Here is a 21,099-nt window from a genome sequence, read left to right on the forward strand (position 1 = left end):
GTATCGAGGGTTAACCTAACCCCTAGACCAGAGATGGCCAACCTTGGCACCCCAGATGTTTTGGAACTACGTTTCCCATGATGTTCCTGCACTGTGTAGTGGAGTATCATGGGAAATGTAGTTCCAAAACATCTGGGGTGCCAAGGTTCGCCATCACTGCCCTAGACTATCTACATCCTATCACTGTCCGTGATACTTTTTTTATTTGCACTAACATACAGTTTTTCAGTTACTCAATTTTCTCTACCTTAATGCAGGGAATGAATTAAGGTAAAAAATAGTCTTGGCTTTAGAACCACTTTAACAGCTTCCCCACCACCACACACCAATGTACATCAGCAGAATGGCACGGGTGCACAAAAGAGCATTCCCATGCATTCCTTTCGTAATCCTGGGCTAGCTGGCCCATGTTTGTACTCTCCGTGGGAGAGTGCTTGTGGGTCCCGCGAACTCGATGTCCACCGGTGGCCCGCGATCACGGTGAGGAGATGCAGAATGGGGAACTGGTTATTTAAACATTGGGAACAGTGATCTGTCATGTCAGTGATAGCCCATCCTCCCTACAGTTAGAACACGCTGAGGGAACACATTTAACCCCTTGATCGCCCCCTAGTGTTTAACCTCTTCCCTACCAGTGACATTTATAGAGTAAACAGTGGCTATTTTTAGCACTGATTGCTGTATAAATGTCAATGATCCCAATGTCGCAAGTCCCAATAAAAATCACAGATCACCGCCATAACTAAAGAAAAATAATAATAAAAATGCCATAAATCTATCCCCTATTTTGTAGGTGCTATAATTGTTGCGCAAGCCAATCAATATAGACTTGTGAGTTTTTTTACCAAAAAATATGTAGAAGATTACCTATCGGCCTAAACAAAGGAAGAAATTGTTTTTTTAATATATATTTTTGGGGGATATTTACTATAGCAAAAAGTAAAAAAAAAATTTCTTCAAAATTGTCAGTCTTTTTGTTTATAGCGCAAAAAATAAAAACCGCAGAGGTGATCAAATACCACCAAAAGAAAGCTCTATTTGTGGGGAAAATAATATATATATATATATATATATATATATATATATATATATATACATATATATCCATATACACCTTTACACAAATGATATGCAAAGAAGTGGACAGGAATGGTGCCAGGAAGATCTCACTATCCAAATCCCTATTAAGTATAAAAAGTCAGTAGATGTAAACTCGGTCACACAAATCTTAAATACTGTAAACTTTACCATATTGATGAAATTGCATAAGTTGTTTTTTCTTCAGGTTTTCTTTTAAATAACCCCTTGTGATCCTGCCATGGTAGTTCAAACATTTGCTTTTACAGGGTGACAACTGACTCCCAGCTGTGCTCCTGTAATGTCACCCTGGCACATGTACCCATTGTGAAGACTATAAGCATCTGTGCCTCAACATATTGTGCAAAAATGGTCAACCGTTATCACCATTAGAGAGCCAGTCAAGAATAAAGATGAGCTTGGGCATCCTCTAAACTCATCTTTACTCCAACTCCGAACTCACACTTTTTTACTCCCATCCCACAGCCGGCCTCTTTGTTTACATGAGTTGTGGACGAGAATGCAGCTCATTGGAGTAAAAAGAGTGCAAGTTCATATTTCAGAGGATAACAAATAAATAATTTCTTGGCACGTACTCAAAAGTGTAAAAGACTTTTAAATGGAACAAAAAATTATTGTACCGAGCTAAGAAATATCTTAGCTCAGTACAATAATGTAAAACTCAGTGCCAAATACATAAAATTATAAAGAACAATTATTACATCAATTATTACATCAATAAAAGTTCAAGAATAAGTCTATCTTCACAACTTTCAAAGATATACAAGTGATCTACACTCATCAGTACTGACAGCTATAGCCAGCAGCCCTGATCGAATCAAAATCTTCCAACAGTCTGGTTGTACAGAAGTCGATCAAGAGATCAACTTCTATACAACTAGTCTATCCATAGATGGACCGATGCTAAACCAGCTGAATTTCAATCCATCAACGGCTGGCTCAAATCTCACCTCCCGTGTTAGTCCTTAAAACCATAAAAAGGTCAAAACAGGTAGGGATCAGTTATATTGACGGCTCCAATCTCTAATGACCAGGTAGAAAGTATTAAATCCGCAGCCATAAAAATAAATAAACAGTGCTCACTGAGTCCACAAAAAATATTTAAAAAGCATTAAAAACCGCACTCACAATTTAAACAGAATGACAAGAATATAACATCTCAGAGTGGGCAGAAGCTGGGGCTCACCACACAGACTGATCTGGCTGACAGCTCCACATACTGTATGTCGTACAAAGCCAGCCACTAAGACAACACAAATTACCAACTGACTGTGAAGACACTAAGTGTACAGTGCTCCACCCTATGCGTTACGTCTAAATTACTACTTCAGTTTAGTTTACTTTTGTTCAGATTGTACACACACACACACACACACACACACACACACATACGGTACACACTCACATTGTGTGTACCACTCAAAAATGCATCCTCATACAGTTGTAGCCCTCAGAAATCTGCCAAACTGTGGGAGTGGCATAGCACCAAAGCTTGGGGGGTGGAGACCTAACATCACACTATTCCCCTCCCACCTAATCACAGAGTCTCTCTAAGTATACTCTGATGTCTCTCAATGTATGCTCCACTGACTCAGTGAGCTTAGTAGCTGTATCTCTGAAGGAGAGGAGAGAGGAATGTGAAAGTAAACTTGGCTCTGCCAATCAAAGGAGAGGGGGAATGGCACCACTATTTTTTCATGGTGTCTTTTTTTTTAATCAAGAGAGGGGGTAGGATTACAGATGATAGGCTGTTCTTCGACCTGACATACTATGCGCAAATGATTTGTGCCCCTGTTCTTTATTAGATTTAGCATTTTGTTTGTATTTGACTTTCCAGGTTTACTTTAACTGTGATCTTAATCTTAATACAGAATTGAGAATGCATTACCTGATTGCAGACGGGCTTGTATTTTAATCCTCGCTTTTTGAGGATCAGCTCCAGCTGCCGACGATTGAAGTTGGAAACTCCAATAGATTTGACCAGGCCAGCATCTTTACACTGCTCCATAGCCTGAAAAATATTTGCAGGAAATTAGAATATCTGCTTGTACAGCGATACTCAGCAGTAATTTCACTACAGGAGAGGAGGTTGTGCAACTGTGCAAGACTGAAGGGAAGGCTAGAGTTCAACAATGCCCCATCCCAGGAAATCTGCTTACCTGAAATTACCTGAAATTCTACAGGCACGTGGATGAGAAAGAGATCCAAGTATTTCATATTAAGAGCTTCCAGGGATCTCTGCAGACCTTTCTGAACCAAGTTAGGCCTGTGGAAAGTGCACCAGAGCTTTAAAAAAAAGAAGAAAAAAAAAACATTAGTTGGAGATTTCCAACACGCTAGAGAGGTCAGACTGTCTGAAGTTCATATTTTTGTTTTGAGATTTAGCAGCACCAAGATAACTGAGGGACATGATGAGGGAATTGTGGGGTGATTTGTTTTTCAGCCAGTGCTGAAATCTCATGCAAAACATTGGGGGAAATCCAATAAAGTTACTGTGCCATTTTTGCTTTATTTTTTTTGCTCCATTTTTGCACATAATTCAAAATAAAATACCAATTCAAGTACAAGTTCTAGACAGATACATGAATTTGGCTCATGCTGTGCCATTTTTAGAATGCATGCCAAACACTTTCCCAAAATCTGTCTGTGCCAGGCTTTATGAATTCCAGTCTTCTATTGTGATCTGCAATTTTTTTTTTTTTTTTTTTGCAAATCTGTTTATTGGAATTTCAGACAGTGAACAAGTAACCAAAAGCAAAACAAGACAGACAAAAACAAAAACAAAAACACATACATTGGTCACGATTAGTGTTACAGGCGTGACGTGTAGAGAGTTGCAATATAAGACAGTGCATTACATAAAAAAACATGTCGGAGAATTCAAGGCATCTCACCGGCCACAAAGAGCCGACTCCATGTGCAGTAGGATGACTCAGGACTAAACCATGCTACTCAGATATACAACATTTCCACTAGCAGTCTTCTATTGTGATTACAATTGTACTTTTCTGCAGTTTAAATTACTGTATTTATTGGCGTATAACACTCACTTTTTCACCATGAAAATTGGGTGCAAATAGCGTGTGCGTGTTATACGCCAATACAAAAATGTAAGTTTTTTTCCTGAAACTTCCCCCTTAGGCCCCTTTCACACGGGCGGCTGTTCTGCCGCAAGTTATCATGTTTATTTTTTTCTACAAAATTCAAGGCTCCAGGCACAGCGATCAGCTGCGTTTGCACAGTGCGCTTACCTGCGTTTACGTGCGTTTTTATGCGGTTGCGTTTAACTGCAGTTTTTATTCCCATAGCAACCCTTTTATTTATTTATGTTTTTGTTCCCTGGAATGTTCCCATGATGCATTGCGGTCCTCTGTATTTAAACCTGTTTCTTTGTTCTCTGGCTGAGTGTGTGTTGGAGTTTTGCAGGGAGAGGAGTGCTCAGTTTTGTGCCAGAGTTTTTTGAAAAAATGAATGCAAATATGGGTAGTTTGCTTGCAATGCTCATTTTGCTAATGATGAGGATGAAGACAAGAAGAGCGATCCAGAGTAGGCGACGTCCTCGTCGTTACTGGGTCCATCCCTTAACGTCTCAGCGCCTATCGATCGGCTACTTTGCCCTCATGTTCGGTGAGCTGAGGACTCGTGGGGACAAGTTCTATAATTACACAAGGATGTCGGTGGCGTGCTTCGATGAGCTGTTGGTACTTGTTAGAGGACACCTGACCAGAACCACGACCAATATGCGAAGAAGCATTAGTCCAGAAGAACGGCTGTTACTTACTTTAAGGTAGGTTTTCCATATGTTGAACAAATGCTTAAATTCATGTACATGCAGGCTTAGGCAATATTGGCAATAGTGTGTATGTGTGTATGTATGTATGTATGTATGTATATATATATATATATATATATATATATATATATATATATAGATGAATCTATGACCTAATCTATATCACAACAGCGATTTTTCGCACATTACTACCATTACCATTATTTTTTATCCTTAAAAACTATCTATCGTGCCTTGCACAGTCAGTTTTATTTTTTGCAAATAGGAAACGTCATCAAATTTCAGTCGTTTCTCATTATGTAGGTGAGCTCTGAACACAAAGGCAGAATTTTGCATTAACAAGCAAGGTACCACCAAATAATATTTTGTACTAGACCAACCCACCACCAGGCTTCCTGTTTGGATGCCAGCACCTACTACCAGAGCCGAGGGATGTTTTATCTTTGGGCTGCAATGTGTTAAAAGTCATCAGCTTATATAGATGCTGATGTTTATTTGTTACCATGTAGAACTCCATATGTATATTGATTTTTTTTTTTATTTTTTTTTATTTTACTATATTTTATATTTTCTGAATTGTTATCAATTTTGTATTGCAGATACCTTGCCACTGGTGCCAGTTTCACCTCCCTCCATCATCAATTTCTGATGGGAATTTCCACCGTATCCACCATTGTGCACGATACCTGTCATATTATCTGGGAAGAACTGAGAACATCAGTCATGCCGGAGCCAACATCCAGTCTGTGGGAGGAAATAGCGGAGGAATTTTGGGAGAAGACCAACTTCCCAAACTGCATTGGGGCATTAGATGGGAAACACATCCGGCTCATCAAGCCTCCAAAATCCGGTTCCCGCTTTTTCAACTATAAGAAATACTTTTCCATTGTGCTTCTGGGACTCAGCAAATATGAAGTTCATCGCTGTGGATGTTGGAGCGTATGGGAGTTCTGGAGATTCTAGAATTTTCAGAAATTCCGTAATGGGGCGGCGGCGGTTTCAATATGGCGAATTTCAGGTGCCACAGTCAAGGCCTCTCCCTGGTACTACTGGACCAGATCTTCCATTTGTAGTGCTGGGAGATGAGGCATTTGCCTTATCTACTCACCTGCTAAGGCCCTATACCAGGCATGGTCTCACTGCCAGGAGGCGAATTTTTAACTATCGACTCAGCAGAGCTAGAAGAATGGTTGAGTGTGCATTTGGCATTTGCACTGCCAAATGGCGTGTTTTGATCATGCCGTCAATGTGGTTCTAGCATGTTGTGTTCTCCACAATTTTTTGAGGGGTATGGAGATCGTGGCCACCGAAACCCCTGTTTCTGAGGAACCCATAGGTCATGTTACTGGCACTCGTCCAAGTAATCAGGCCCTACAAGTCCGTGAACATTTCACTGATTACTTTTTGAGTGAAGATGGACAGCTGCCATGGCAATTGGACTATGTGTAAATTTTTAACCGGTGTTGCATGGACCTTACATGTCAAAGTTTTTTCATCACAGTTTTCAAGTTTTTGTGTCAGTTTTCACGTTTGCCTTAAATAAAGTAGTCAACAATTTTCAACAATTTAAATTGTTTTTATTTCTATTTTTTGCAATGCACAGGGTGTATAAAAAATAGAAAAACCTTACAAAAACATTGAATGCTTGCAAGTATAGAAAAATGTTTTTTAATTCCTTTGGAATATATATATATAAAATCTCCTTTTAGTTTCAAGTATTGAATTTCAAGTGCAACAGATAACGAGTCCACAAAATATCCCCCACTACCCCCCTAAAAAAAAAAAAAAAAAAGGTTACAGTATTCCTGAAGTGCTTTAAGGCCCCTTTCAAACAGGGTAGATCAGTAATGATCCGTCCCGTGATGATCCGCTCGGTCGGCAGGGATTGTTCCATTGTCCATTGTCCCCACTGAGCCGGTGGCAGACAGGGCTGTCCCGGCACACTGTGCAGAGACCGCCCTGTGAGCTCTCTGTGCTCTTCTATGGGGATCGGAAGAGCACGGACCATCTGTCCATGTTCATCCAAACCGCTCTGCAGACGGCTAGAAAAATTGGATTTCCCTCCGTCTACAGAATCGGACAATTGCGGTGGCACCCGATATCGTCCGCCTCCGCAACAGTCCGATTCTGCAGACGGAGGAAAATCCTATTCTATCCGTCTGCAAAGCGGATCGGATGGACACGGACAGACGGTCCGTGCTCGTCCGATCACCATAGAGGAGAGCGGAGAGCTGACAGGGCGGTCCCTGCACAGTGTGCGGAGACCGCCCTGTCCGCAGCCGGCTCAGCGGGGACAACGGAGCAATCCCCGCTGAGCGAGCGGATCATCACGGGGCAGATCATTACTGATCCGCCCCGTGTGAAAGGGGCCAAAGATGGGCACTGAGTGCGGTAAACAGTTCTGAAATATTTGGCTAGATGGAGAAAGTGCAAAAGATGTCTCCATGTACACTCCACTGTGTAGATGGGGTAATCTCCCACTGGGCCAAGTCTCTCAACCTAAACAATGCTAGCACCCAATCAGAAAGTTCAGGTATTGTGAGAGCAAGTGGGGCCAAGTAGCAACATGTATAAGCTTGGGACAGTGGGAGATTCTTCTGTGCGTACAGTTCAGTGTACATGGAGGAATCTGGGGTTGGTTGTAAACATTAGTTCGTGTAGGTAAAACATTAAGTAGTGTAGGTAAAACATTAAGTAACATTACACAACAAGAAAAATACAACTGTCATATCACTGCCATAGGAATACTATAAGTTTTCATATATTGGATAATTAGGGTTACGCAGGGAAGAATGGCTTGGTTCACTGCCAACATCTACGGGTGATCCTGAATGGGAAGATGAGGGTGAAGACACTGGGTGTGGCTGCACATGCATCCTTTTGTAACCAGGATTAGACGGGTAAGGTGTATACAGTGGTGGGGGTCCTGCATAAGGGTTAATGGCAGATGTTGTGTCATGGCACTGCTGACTGGGCATTGGTCTACTGAAAGAGCCACTAGGTGAATTAAAACCCATAGCCCATGGCTGAAATTTAGGATATGGGCGTTGCTCTTTGCAAGCGGACACAATATATGTTAAATAGGCATGTATATCACCCCTGACCTCAGTGCGCTTATCTGCAGGAATCTCCCTGATTACACAAAGCAACATTCTCAAGAACATAACATCTGGGTCTGAGATGTTGAGGAATTCATCATCTTTGGCCTGGTTTTGTGATTGTTTTCTCATTTCTTCAATGATACGGTTGAAATATTCCTCAAAAGGTGTCTCTTGTTGAGTACGTGTTCGACGGGTGGTGGAAGTAGACCGGACTCTCCTATCTGGATTTGCCTGCAATAGTTATAATATATAGATTATGCATCTGATACTGAGGTCACACTTTAGTGAACAGCATATGATGGCTTGTACAAATATTGCAGCACCTGTTTAGAATAGATCACACACAGGTACTTGTTTTGCTGCAAAAACCTGATCTCACTGAAGACCTCCAAAGCCAGAAGAACAAGTCACACCTTGCCCAAAAATAAGCTGTTGTTGTTTCTCCAACATTTATGCCAACACCAGCTGCCTTTTCAAAATGTAAGTAATACGTTTTTTTGTGGACAGAAATTGTGACATTTTTAAAATACATACCGCAGGTTCTTGAGTGGATGGATGATATTCTTGGGATGACACTGTCTCTGTGGTTTCTTGACTGGTGTCAGCGTCTCCTGATGGTGATGGCGACGAACTTTCGCGCCTTGCGCTTGCTCTCACAGGGACACTTGACACAGTTCTAGGTAACAATAAAGATTACACGTTTAAAAAAAAACATGAATATGCCTTTACTGGTCACAAATCGCTAAGTAAAATAAATGGATATACTTATGTGCGCATCTCAGTGGTGCGCCTCAAAAATGACAAAGCCTCTGCATAGGGGTTAGGCCTGCGACGAGTTGAGGGTGCTCCGCTTCTCTCCGCAGCCTTCTCTTCGTTGACTTCTTTTTTGTAACGGTCGCGCAGGGACCTCCAACGTATATAAACCTCCTTTCCTGCAATATATAAAAAACATAGAATGCACTTTTTGGTTAAGTTCTATTGGCAGATAGCATGTCTAATTTTGTGGAATTTGCAGCATTGTCAGTGACAAAGTGCTGTATTGCTATAAAATGGCCTGGTCATTAGGGGGTAAAATCTTTACTAGGATGCATGTGTACCCTGCTGCACAGACACAACAAACCTTGCACTCACCTCAGTTATCCTGTTCAGTTGCAGACATCTCGTCCCAGTTTGGTGTGACATATTTGTAGACTTCCTCCCACTTTGCTCTCTTCAGTACTCGGTCTGCATATCCTGGGCATTCTGAGTCCCATAACTCTGGTCGGGCATGCACCAGTGCGATGATGGCCTCGTGCGAGATATCTCTTGCCGCCATGCTGTCTTCTCCCCTTTCATCCCTCTCAACTTCCTGTGTCATTTCCCAGGTACTCCTGCTGATTAGGATGTGCTTCCGGGTGTTTTTTTTCTTCTTTCACGCTGCTGGCCGCAATTGACACAAAAGACTGCGATTACCTGCGGTTATGTGCTTATAGCTGCGCTACATCGCACCTGGACGCATACAATTCTATTTTTTCTATTCGCACCGAACCGCACGTAACGAAATCGCAGTTAAACGATGTGTGTGAACAGGGCCATAGGAAAGCATTGTGTGCCTTTGGCTGCGGTGGAAAACTAGAAAATCCGCAGCTAAAAGCACCATTCTATCCGCCCATGTGAAAGGGGCCTTAAAATGAATGTGCGTGTTATATACCTGTGCATGTTATACGCCGATAAATACGGTACAGTAACAATGCATAGTCATCTTTTTGTCATTGTAGGGTGAGCGCTTGTAGACAGACAAATATTTAAAAAAAATAAAAAGATAGTAAATAAAAAAAAATAAAAAAATACTGACACCAGTGGCGGAGCTACCAGAGTCACAAAGGTTGCATTTGCAACCGGGCTCTGGCGTTCTGTCACCAGGCGTGGAGGGAAGGGCCTTAGTTGGGGGTCAGGGGGGCCCTTCATAGTTTCTTGCACCGGGGGCCTTGAAGGTTCTAGTTACACCACTAGCTCCTGCTACAACCTCCCCCTAAAAAGAACCTACCTTCCCAGTAAGGAACAAGTCTTCTCTCCTTATGGTTCCATCTGAAATCTTCTTGTGGATGGCCCGACCAACCTCAGCCTCATTGCTGTACATATATGCCCCATCAATATGGCGGTACCCGACTTTGATGGCCAGTTCTGTGGCCTCTTCTGCTTTGCTTTTGGGGTACTGAAAAAAGCCAAAGTGATTTATATATATAAAAATACATATATTCATTGACACAGTTGGCTCCAGTCTTAATTTTCAACATTATTCTCAACATCATTTGTTATGTCAATTTACTACTGCCTTATTTAGTTTTTAATTAATGTAGAGGTACATTTCAACTAACCTTTTCTTGACCATAGGTCACTGACGTGTAGATGCTTAGACCAAATTAAGCAGCTAAAATGTTTTGTTGTTTCACTAGTAAAGTGTACGTTACCCTATATTTGTTCACAAACAATATGTGTATTTTTGAAAACCACAGTCTCTAACATTTTCCTGTACTTTTGCCATCTGGTTAACTGGTTGGTCCTTTCAGTCACCTTTCTTCCTTAGAGATGCTGGTCTATGCTTGAGTGGTCAGTTTGCATCCTTTGGCTGGCCATTTAACCACCTCAATATAGTGCAGTTACGCCCCCTTCCTGACCAGACCAATTTTCAGCTTTCAGCGCTCTCACATTTTGAATGACAATTACTCAGTCATCCAACACTGTATCCATATGAAACTTGCGTCCTTTTTTCCACACAAATAGAGCTTTCTTTTAGTGGTATTTAATCACTAGTGGGTTTTTTATTTTTTGTGCTATAAATAAAATAAAACGTAAATTTTGTGAAAAAAATGCCTTTTTCTTCGTTTCTGTCATAAATTTTTGCTAATTAGTAATTTTTCTTCATAAATTTTGGCCAAAATTTATACTGCTACATATCTTTGGTAAAAATAACCCACATTAGTATATATTATTTGGTCTTTGTGAAAGTTATAGAGTCTACAATCTATGGTGCCAATCACTGAAAATTGATCACTTCTGATCAGGCCTTCAGTACATCAGGTGTACCTAATTTCTTGAGACTCTAACTAGTCAGGAAAGTACAAATATCCCCCAAATGACCCCTTTTTACAAAGTAGACATCCCAAGGTATTAAGTAAGTAGCATGGTGAGTTTTTTTAAGTTGTAATTTTTTCCCACAATTCTTTGCAAAATGAAGATTGTTTATTTTTTTTTTATTTTTTTTTTACTAAATTGTCATATTATCAGGTTATTTCTCACACACAGCATATGCATACAACAAATTACACCCCAAAATACATTCTGCTACTCTTCCCGAGTACGGCGATACCACATGCGTGAGACTTTTACACAGCCTGGCCACATACAGAGCACTAACATTGATGTAGTACCTTCAGACGTTCTATGAGCAAAAATAACGCATCTCATTTCTCAACCACCTATTACACTTTTGAAGGCCCTGGAGTACCAGCACAATGGAATTTCCCATAAAATTACCCCATTTTGGAAAGCAAACACCCCAACGTATAATCTGTGAGGCATAATGAGTCTTTTGAATGGTTCATTTTTTTCCAGAAGTTTTTGGAATATGTGGAAAAAAATTAAAACGCATTTTTTTTTTACACAAAATTGTCAATTTATAAGATATTTCTAACACATAACATGTATATAGCAAAAATTACACCCCAAAATACATTCTGCTACTCCTCCCGAGTATGGCGATACCACATGTGTAGGACTTTTACACAGCCTGGCCACATAGAGAGGCCGAACATTGAAGTAGTACGTTCAGGCGTTCTAGGAGCATAAATGACACCTCTCATTTCATTCCTACCCATCACACTTTTGAAGGTCCTGGACCACCAGGACAGTGAAATTACCCACAAAATGACCCCATTTTGGAAAGTAAACACCCCAACGTATATTCTATGAGACATGGGCTGCAAATAGGTACTTGGGTACTCTGATGGGCTGGAGATAGGTACTCGGGTACTCTGATGGCCTGGTGACAGGTACTCGGGTACTCTGATGGCCTGGTGACAGGTACTCGGGTACTCTGATGGCCTGGTGACAGGTACTTGGGTACTCTGATGGCCTGGTGACAGGTACTCGGGTACTCTGATGGCCTGGTGACAGGTACTCGGGTACTCTGATGGCCTGGTGACAGGTACTCGGGTACTCTGATGGCCTGGTGACAGGTACTCGAGTACTCTGATGGCCTGGTGACAGGTACTCGAGTACTCTGATGGCCTGGTGACAGGTACTCGGGTACTCTGATGGCCTGGAGATAAGTACTCGGATACTCTGATGGCCTGGTGACAGGTACTCGGGTACTCTGATGGCCTGGTGACAGGTACTCGGGTACTCTGATGGCCTGGTGACAGGTACTAGGGTACTCTGATGGCCTGGTGACAGGTACTCGGGTACTCTGATGGCCTGGTGACAGGTACTAGGGTACTCTGATGGCCTGGTGACAGGTACTCGGGTACTCTGATGGCCTGGTGACAAGTACTCAGGTACTCTGATGGCCTGGTGACAGGTACTCTGATGGTTTGGTGACTGGTATTTGGGTACTCTGAAGGGCGGTGACAGGTACTCATATGGACTGTGACAGGTACTCGGGTACTCAGATGAACTGTGACAGGTACTCGGGTACTCAGATGGACTGTGACAGGTACTCTGGTACACAGATGGACTGGAACAGGTACTCGGGTACTCAGATGGGCTGTGACAGGTACTCAGTACTCTAATGGACTGTGACAGGTACTCGGTACTCTAATGGACTGTGACAGGTACTTGGTACTCTAATGGACTGTGACAGGTACTCAGGTACCCTGATGGGCCGTGACAGGTACTCGGGTACCCTGATGGGCCGTGACAGGTACTCGGGTACCCTGATGTGCCGTGACAGGTACTCGGGTACTCTGATGTGCCGTGACAGGTACTCGGGTACTCTGATGTGCCGTGACAGGTACTCGGGTACTCTGATGTGCCGTGACAGGTACTCGGGTACTCTGATGTGCCGTGACAGGTACTCGGGTACTCTGATGGGCTGGGACAGGTACTCGGGTACTCAGATGAACTGTGACAGGTACTCGGGTACTCTGATGGGCTGGGACAGGTACTCGGGTACTCTGATGGGCTGGGACAGGTACTCGGGTACTCAGATGGGCTGGGACAGGTACTCGGGTACTCTGATGGGCTGGGACAGGTACTCGGTGTAAGGATTGAGGTATGATGAAACAAAATGGCTGACCGTATGTCATACTAAATACATATATTTTTCTATCCTTCTCTTTAAAATAAGGACTAGTCATCTTTAGTCACGTACTCATCAAGAAGAGGCCGCATCAGCCCTAAAAAGCAGTCTACGCCCAGAAGATTGTCTTATCAGCTGATAACACCCGGAGAATTGTCTTTACTTTGAAAATGTTGTTTTTTTTACATTTGCTGATGTTTGCCCTTTTCTGTCTATAAAAGATGTAATAAAGAAGCCTCAGAGCCACAGTCAGTCAGAGACAGTTAGAGTTAACGACGGACTTCTGAGCAGAAATACTGAATACTTCTGTGTCTCTTTGCTCGGATAAGAACTCTAACTAACAATTGGGAAACGGTAACATAACCTGACAAATAGGTGACTTGTTGAGGTCACACCTAACATTTCTGGCGCCGCGAACACGGACTCGCTGAAGAAACTACAAGAGGCGAACGAACATAAGGACGGAACGAAATGGTCGGGCACATCAAAGAACCACAGACAAATCCTGCGCAGGTAAGAAAAGCTTTATTTTCTTATAAACTCTGTGCTTCTTAGATTTGTGCCCACCTGATCTGTCTGAATTGTTCTTCAGGTAAACACCAACCTCTGTAGTAAGTGGGTCTTGAACTTAATATTTTGGCTTATGTTACCGTTGTTTCTTGTCTGTCTACTTGTCATCTGTCTGTTGTGAATGAGATAAGCCCTGTTTGTATGGTGTGAATTGAAACATATATCATCCCAATGGGTAACGGAATGCGCCCTTAACTCGTAAGAGTACTTTGGGGGTCCGACACTTAAGTTTGATATACGCTTTTTGATTCATGAGCCTAAAAACGGGTTGAAAGTATAAGTCCTGACTGCCTCAATAAAGCAGGAATAAGAAACGAATGCTGAGAGATTCCATGGTAATGGGACGGAAATAAGGTCTCCACAAGCCCGGAGACCTAGTCATATGTGTTTGGCCACCAAAAGGGAATGCTTGTATATGTTGTAGCCGTCAGTCTGGTCATAATATTTGTCAGTTGGCTAGCATATAAGGTAATTCGATTTCAGAAATCTCATCTAGGAGAGGTTTTTAGTATTTTGGCACCCTAGGAGGAGAAGGCAACGAGACACTTAGTAAGTGATCCAAACGCCACCTAGGCAGGACTGTCAAAATGGGCCAGACACATGGTAAACCCCAGGAGGAATCTCAGAAATGTTATGCTGTTAAAGACATAATTACAATGTTGTATGGGAAGGATAAGGCACAGGGCACAAATAGGATTCTCAAGAAATTGGGGATGGATGGAGAAAATGGATTAAGTGTAGAAGGTTGGGAAGAAATACAGAGAGACAGACAGGGAGAGATATTGCAGAACAGATGGGTATCACAAATACGATGTTTAATTAAGGTTTCCAACAGGGCTGAAGAGGAGAGATGGAAGTATTGTCAGGAAAAGGGTGGATGGGATATGAAGGTCCGACACAAAAGTCTTCCTTCTGCTCCCGGCGATAGGGTTAATACGGAAGGTACTCCACCTCCTTATAACACTACCACACCAGGTAATGAAAGACCAAAACTTTATCCTTCCTTAAGAGGAAGAGGATGGGTATGCCGAGTATGCGGTATCCAGAACCCAGACTGGGCACAGGCCAAATGCGGGTCAAGCAGGACAGCCACCTACAGTGACCCGACAAGTCGTTCTGAGGACATGGACACCTTGGTCGGCTGACACTCTTATGGCATTAATACAGAATGCTCCTGATCCCGTAGCAAAACCTGCCGCATTCTGTAGATTCGTGACACAATTACTAGACACACATGAAGCAACTTGGCAAGATGGGGAAGATATATGTAGACATAAAATGACACTGACGATGTTTAATCAATTTATGAATGAAATTGCTCCACATAGACCACAAGGGGATCCAGCGGCAGATCCGCCAGGAATACACCCCCGTCATATAGACTCTAGACCCCTGTTTATTGCTCAGTTACGAGAATTTTGCCAAGGGAAACAGCAGGAAAGGGGTTCGACAGCGCCCATAAAACAGGCCCCAGGTCAGACTGTTACAGAATTTTACCTCAACATGGAAAGCATGATGGCTGACGAAGGTCTAGATTTAGCCTTACCCGTCACCATTAGGGCTTTCAATCGACAGTTTATGGAAGGACTAGTACCCCAAGTAGGTGACAAACTGAAGGCATGTACTCCCGAATGGAGAGCCATACGGGACAGAGGAACATTGTTGCAGAAAGCACAAGGCATAGAGGCTGATTTAGCAGAAACTAAACCCAGAAGGACACCGGGAGTTAACACTGTTGCCCGGGTCAATGAAGGAGGGAATTCCTCCCGTAAACCTCTTACCTGTTATTACTGCAACAAGGTGGGACATATAAAAAGAGACTGTAGGAAAAGGATAAAAGACGAACAGGAAGGAAACACGGACAGAGACACGAGGGACTACAGACAGAGGCGTACCAATGATAGGGACGATCCGACCGCATGACTTGCCCCAGTCCTAGCTGAATCAGAGAACAAAATGCTCCACATGTTGATGAAGGTGGAAGGTAAACATATTCCTTGTTTGGTTGACACAGGAGCGTCACGCAGTCTGTTGTCTGATTCAGTAGTCCCTCCACACATGACATCCCGTGACACCATACCCATAAGTGGTTATGACGGTCTTTTGTCCGATGCCCCACTGACTGACTAAACCTTAAAAGGTAAAAATAGGGAGAATGGCAACCGCCTGACACTTGTGTATTGTTGCAATATGTAGATGACCTATTGTTATGTTGTCCGGATAACGATACTTGTTTAAAAGCCACTCTATCATTGTTACAATTCCTGGCTGAAAAAGGGTGCAAGGTGAATAGAACTAAGTTACAGGTATGTCAGAAAAAGGTTGTCTTTTTGGGCCACTGTATATCCCAGGGTACTCGACACCTCACTGAAGACCGAGTCCAGGCCATAAGACAAATGAATATCCCACGCAACTTTAAGCAACTTCGTATGTTTCTGGGAATGGTATCATATTGTAGACAATGGATACCACATGCCAGTTCTCTGATGCAGCCATTATATGATTGCTTGAAAATAGTACCCTATGTACTCACAGAAGCAGGTCATGAATCTTTTAGCACCTTAAAAAGGTTACTAATTTCGGCACCTGCGATAGGGATCCCTGATTATACCAAAACATTTCATTTGTACATTGCTGAAATCACGGGACACGCAACAGGGGTGTTGACACAACAACACATCAAACAAAGGCCGGTAGCATACTTCTCGGCGGCTCTCGATCCTGTCTCTAGAGGATCACCGTCCTGTGTACGAGCAGTTGCAGCAGTGTCAATTATCATTGACAAATCCTCAGAAATTGTCTTAGACAATCCTGTAGTGGTACATACCACACATGACATACACGCCATCTTGTCACAGGTCCAGCCAAAACACATATCAATGGCAAGGCAGCTGCGTCTACAATGCACTTTGCTCCTACCCCCCAATGTTACCTTTCAGCGATGCACTTCTTTTAACTTAGCACAGCTTTTACCATTTCAGACAGATTTGACAGGGGGGAGTAATGATGATAATGGTGTAGATACAGCACAAGATACTCAGGATTCTGACACACTTTCATTTCATGACATAACATCTGATGAACACGATTGTTTTCAACTTATGGAACAAGAAACCACGGGGTTCCCACATGTCACAGACATACCCATTACAAATGCAGAACACACACTGTACATAGATGGTAGTAGATTTGCCGATGACAAAGGTAAATATCACACAGGTTATGCTGTGGTAACGGACACACAGGTAATTGAGGCAAAGTCACTACCAGCACACATGTCGGCACAAGAAGCGGAACTAACCGCTCTAGAGAAAGCCCTAGAACACTTGGAGGGACAAGAAGGGAACATTTACACTGATTCCGCATACGCCTACGGTGTTGCACATGATTATGGCCACATATGGAAAGCTAGAGGTTACCTTACAGCAGCAGGCACACCTGTTAAACATGGTGAAGGAATCAAAAGAGTCCTGAACAATCTTCAAAAGGTTATAAGAGTAGCCATCATGAAGATAGCGGCACACACGAGCGCAAAAACAACTGAGGCAAAAGGAAACGCATTTGCAGATTTAACTGCAAAGAAGGCAGCTCTAGGGGAAGTAAGCCCTGAGACCTTAGCCACGGTACAGGTGAGTATGCCCGAAACCACATGGCAGCAGCTAATCGAACTACAGGAACAAGCAGGGGCTATTGAGAAGGACCGTTGGGTTAAGGAGGGAGCTGCACCAGGCCTTGACAATGTATGGAGAGAAAGAGACAAAATTTGTCTACCCGCTTCTCTATACCCAGCAATGGCAGCGGCTGTTCACTTACCCACTCATGTCAGGTATCAGCTCAGTAATCAGTTTCTTGGCGGTGGCTTTTGCCGTAGCTGATTTCACAGGATAACTTTCGGACCAGCCTGAAAATAGGCAGATGCACACGAGAACAAATTCAAAGGGGCCGCTCTTAGGCATTTGTATGTAGTCAATCTGCAGTCTCTGAAAGGGATATTGGGCCCGAACCTGATGTTTACGTGGGGTTTTCACTCTCTGTCCTGGGTTATTAATCAGACAGATTTGGCATGCAGCACAGTAGTTCCTTGCAGTACTACTGAATCCAGGGGCTAGCCATCCTTGGCTTACAATCCTATACATAGAATTGGAGCTGACATGAGTGGGTAAGTGAACAGCCGCTGCCATTGCTGGGTATAGAGAAGCGGGTAGACAAATTTTGTCTCTTTCTCTCCATACATTGTCAAGGCCTGGTGCAGCTCCCTCCTTAACCCAACGGTCCTTCTCAATAGCCCCTGCTTGTTCCTGTAGTTCGATTAGCTGCTGCCATGTGGTTTCGGGCATACTCACCTGTACCGTGGCTAAGGTCTCAGGGCTTACTTCCCCTAGAGCTGCCTTCTTTGCAGTTAAATCTGCAAATGCGTTTCCTTTTGCCTCAGTTGTTTTTGCGCTCGTGTGTGCCGCTATCTTCATGATGGCTACTCTTATAACCTTTTGAAGATTGTTCAGGACTCTTTTGATTCCTTCACCATGTTTAACAGGTGTGCCTGCTGCTGTAAGGTAACCTCTAGCTTTCCATATGTGGCCATAATCATGTGCAACACCGTAGGCGTATGCGGAATCAGTGTAAATGTTCCCTTCTTGTCCCTCCAAGTGTTCTAGGGCTTTCTCTAGAGCGGTTAGTTCCGCTTCTTGTGCCGACATGTGTGCTGGTAGTGACTTTGCCTCAATTACCTGTGTGTCCGTTACCACAGCATAACCTGTGTGATATTTACCTTTGTCATCGGCAAATCTACTACCATCTATGTACAGTGTGTGTTCTGCATTTGTAATGGGTATGTCTGTGACATGTGGGAACCCCGTGGTTTCTTGTTCCATAAGTTGAAAACAATCGTGTTCATCAGATGTTATGTCATGAAATGAAAGTGTGTCAGAATCCTGAGTATCTTGTGCTGTATCTACACCATTATCATTTTAGATGTTGGTACTGTCCAGGGGGATGGGTGTATACCCCTCTGACAACTCGCGGTCAGGGAGAGTACTCTGGATATAGGCTGACTAGAACTTGTTCAGGTGGACCCAGGGCAAGAGGGAGGGGTGATGTCAAAGGGGGAAATGTAAGGATTGAGGTATGATGAAACAAAATGGCTGACCGTATGTCATACTAAATACATATATTTTTCTATCCTTCTCTTTAAAATAAGGACTAGTCATCTTTAGTCACGTACTCATCAAGAAGAGGCCGCATCAGCCCTAAAAAGCAGTCTACGCCCAGAAGATTGTCTTATCAGCTGATAACACCCGGAGAATTGTCTTTACTTTGAAAATGTTGTTTTTTTTACATTTGCTGATGTTTGCCCTTTTCTGTCTATAAAAGATGTAATAAAGAAGCCTCAGAGCCACAGTCAGTCAGAGACAGTTAGAGTTAACGACGGACTTCTGAGCAGAAATACTGAATACTTCTGTGTCTCTTTGCTCGGATAAGAACTCTAACTAACAATTGGGAAACGGTAACATAACCTGACAAATAGGTGACTTGTTGAGGTCACACCTAACATCGGGTACTCTGATGGGCTGTGACAGGTACTCGGGTACTCTGATGGGCTGGGACAGGTACTCGGGTACTCTGATGGGCTGGGACAGGTACTCGGGTACTCTGATGGGCTGGGACAGGTACTCGGGTACTCTGATGGGCTGCGACAGGTACTCAAATACTCTGATGGACTGTGACAGGTACTCTGATGGACAGGTACTATGAGGGGTGGTGACAGGTCCTCTTTATTGGGGGGGGCAATCAGTATGTTTGGTGTACACTGTATGCGGTAACGAGATGTTACCGCAATCTCCTCCTCACACACGATCGGTGTGTGAGGAGGAGAACCCGGTAACATCCCGTTACCGCGGTTTGTTTACATTTTAGTGATCGGCTGTGAAATTTTATATCCCGTACCAGGTCTAACATGGCCTTAAGGCCTAAATCATTACCCCCAACATGTAAAACCAACACGTCAGGAGGCCTACTCAGACGTGCAAACTTATGCACTTCCGCAACCGTCCTCCCCCACAGCATGCCCGGCACCCCAAACCACCTGATACAGGCATCCTGTCTGGAAAAGCCGAGCTGCCTCCCCTCGAGTCGAACATCTCCTCTACTAGCCCCCCAATACACGTAGGAATGGCCTACAATCCATACCAGGCCCTGTGTTCCACCTGTAAGAAAAGAACAAAACAACCCCATAACAGTCCATAGCACACAACACCAAAACACTTACTGTACCGTTATGCCCCCCCCCCCCCCCCAACCAACAACTTTTAAACAAACAGCAGATGAGGGCGAACATATGATCGAAACCTCTGCGACTCCCACCTCCCAATCCTTTTAACAGCCGCCTCATCCAAACCCTTTTAACAGCCGCCTATCCGAAATGAATGGGATGAAAATTGCTGATTACCCAACCCCAATGCTGCCAAACACTTCTTAAACACCGCCACAAATTGAAACTTAGAAAGTGATGACCCATCCTGATGCACCAACAACGAACCCCCCACCTCCGGCGCAACGCCAGAAACCCCCTTACCAGCTCCACTGGGCACAGGAGAGAACCTTGCAATGCAAAAACTTGCACCTTCCGGCCCCTGCCCCGCTGATCCGTTTTTGACCGCCGTAACCATATTGACAGTCTGTCCGCCCCGCAAACCAAATCTACCACCCCTAACCCCCCTGTCTGTTGCTTAGAAGGGCTCACCAACTCACTAATCCTGAACGCCCCAAAAAATGCCAAGGTGAACGCTGCTCGAAACAAAACTACCTCGTAGGCCGATGAGCAGGTGACCCCCACTTGTGTCAACAACCTGCCCAGCAGATCGAATGACACCGGGCGTCTCGTGTCCCTGCCCGGCTTAGCGCGCCTGTAACCCCTCACCGCCTGCTTTACCCAGAACTCCTTGGTCAGATCTGGCCAGCCCTGAAACTTAAACCAGAATGCCAGACCAGCCAACTTCTTGTCCAGCCCTGACACCGACACCCCGCCTTCCATCTGTCTCAAAACAAAATACAAAACCAGCAGCCGCCGATCTCGTGCCTCCTGCCCTTCCTCCACCTCCCGAACTAAGGCCAACCATTCTCCCCACACCCTATGGTATGCTGACCACGTAGCTTCGCTCACCGACTTTCTGATCCAACCTGAGAGTCGTCCAAGGCAATCGTCCATAGCCACTCACGACAAGGGACCCCGCATTGCTCCGCCCCCGGTGCCAACTCCCGGA

The 21,099-nt window shown here is 43.8% G+C and overlaps 2 protein-coding genes and 1 long non-coding RNA gene across 3 annotated transcripts in view; 2 read left to right on the forward strand and 1 right to left on the reverse strand.

Moving 5' to 3' along the window:
* LOC143960486 (estradiol 17 beta-dehydrogenase 5-like) overlaps window positions 1–21,099 on the reverse strand; it is a 99,843-nt gene that overhangs the window by 34,446 nt on the left and 44,298 nt on the right. Inside the window, exons 2-4 of the mRNA XM_077469134.1 lie at window positions 10,019–10,186; window positions 3,206–3,384; window positions 2,987–3,122 (exon numbers count right to left, since the gene is read on the reverse strand). Coding sequence (XP_077325260.1) covers window positions 2,987–3,122; window positions 3,206–3,384; window positions 10,019–10,186 — 483 coding nt within the window. The remainder of the gene's footprint in view (window positions 1–2,986; window positions 3,123–3,205; window positions 3,385–10,018; window positions 10,187–21,099) is intronic.
* Window positions 4,762–6,082, forward strand: LOC143960484 (uncharacterized). The gene is made up of 2 exons (XM_077469133.1): window positions 4,762–4,885; window positions 5,491–6,082. Exons 1-2 carry the CDS (start codon window positions 4,770–4,772, stop codon window positions 5,852–5,854), a joined length of 480 nt encoding a protein of 159 aa, XP_077325259.1. The 5' UTR covers window positions 4,762–4,769; the 3' UTR covers window positions 5,855–6,082.
* LOC143960481 (uncharacterized) lies at window positions 13,242–19,290 on the forward strand. The gene is made up of 2 exons (XR_013270329.1): window positions 13,242–13,783; window positions 19,038–19,290. It is a non-coding gene; the product is annotated as an uncharacterized LOC143960481 (long non-coding RNA).

The sequence above is a fragment of the Lithobates pipiens genome, unplaced genomic scaffold (genome assembly GCF_037356315.1).
Source record: "Lithobates pipiens isolate NorthernLeopardFrog02 unplaced genomic scaffold, aLitPip1_a1.2 Scaffold_8, whole genome shotgun sequence".
NCBI classification, from domain to species: Eukaryota; Metazoa; Chordata; class Amphibia; order Anura; family Ranidae; genus Lithobates; species Lithobates pipiens.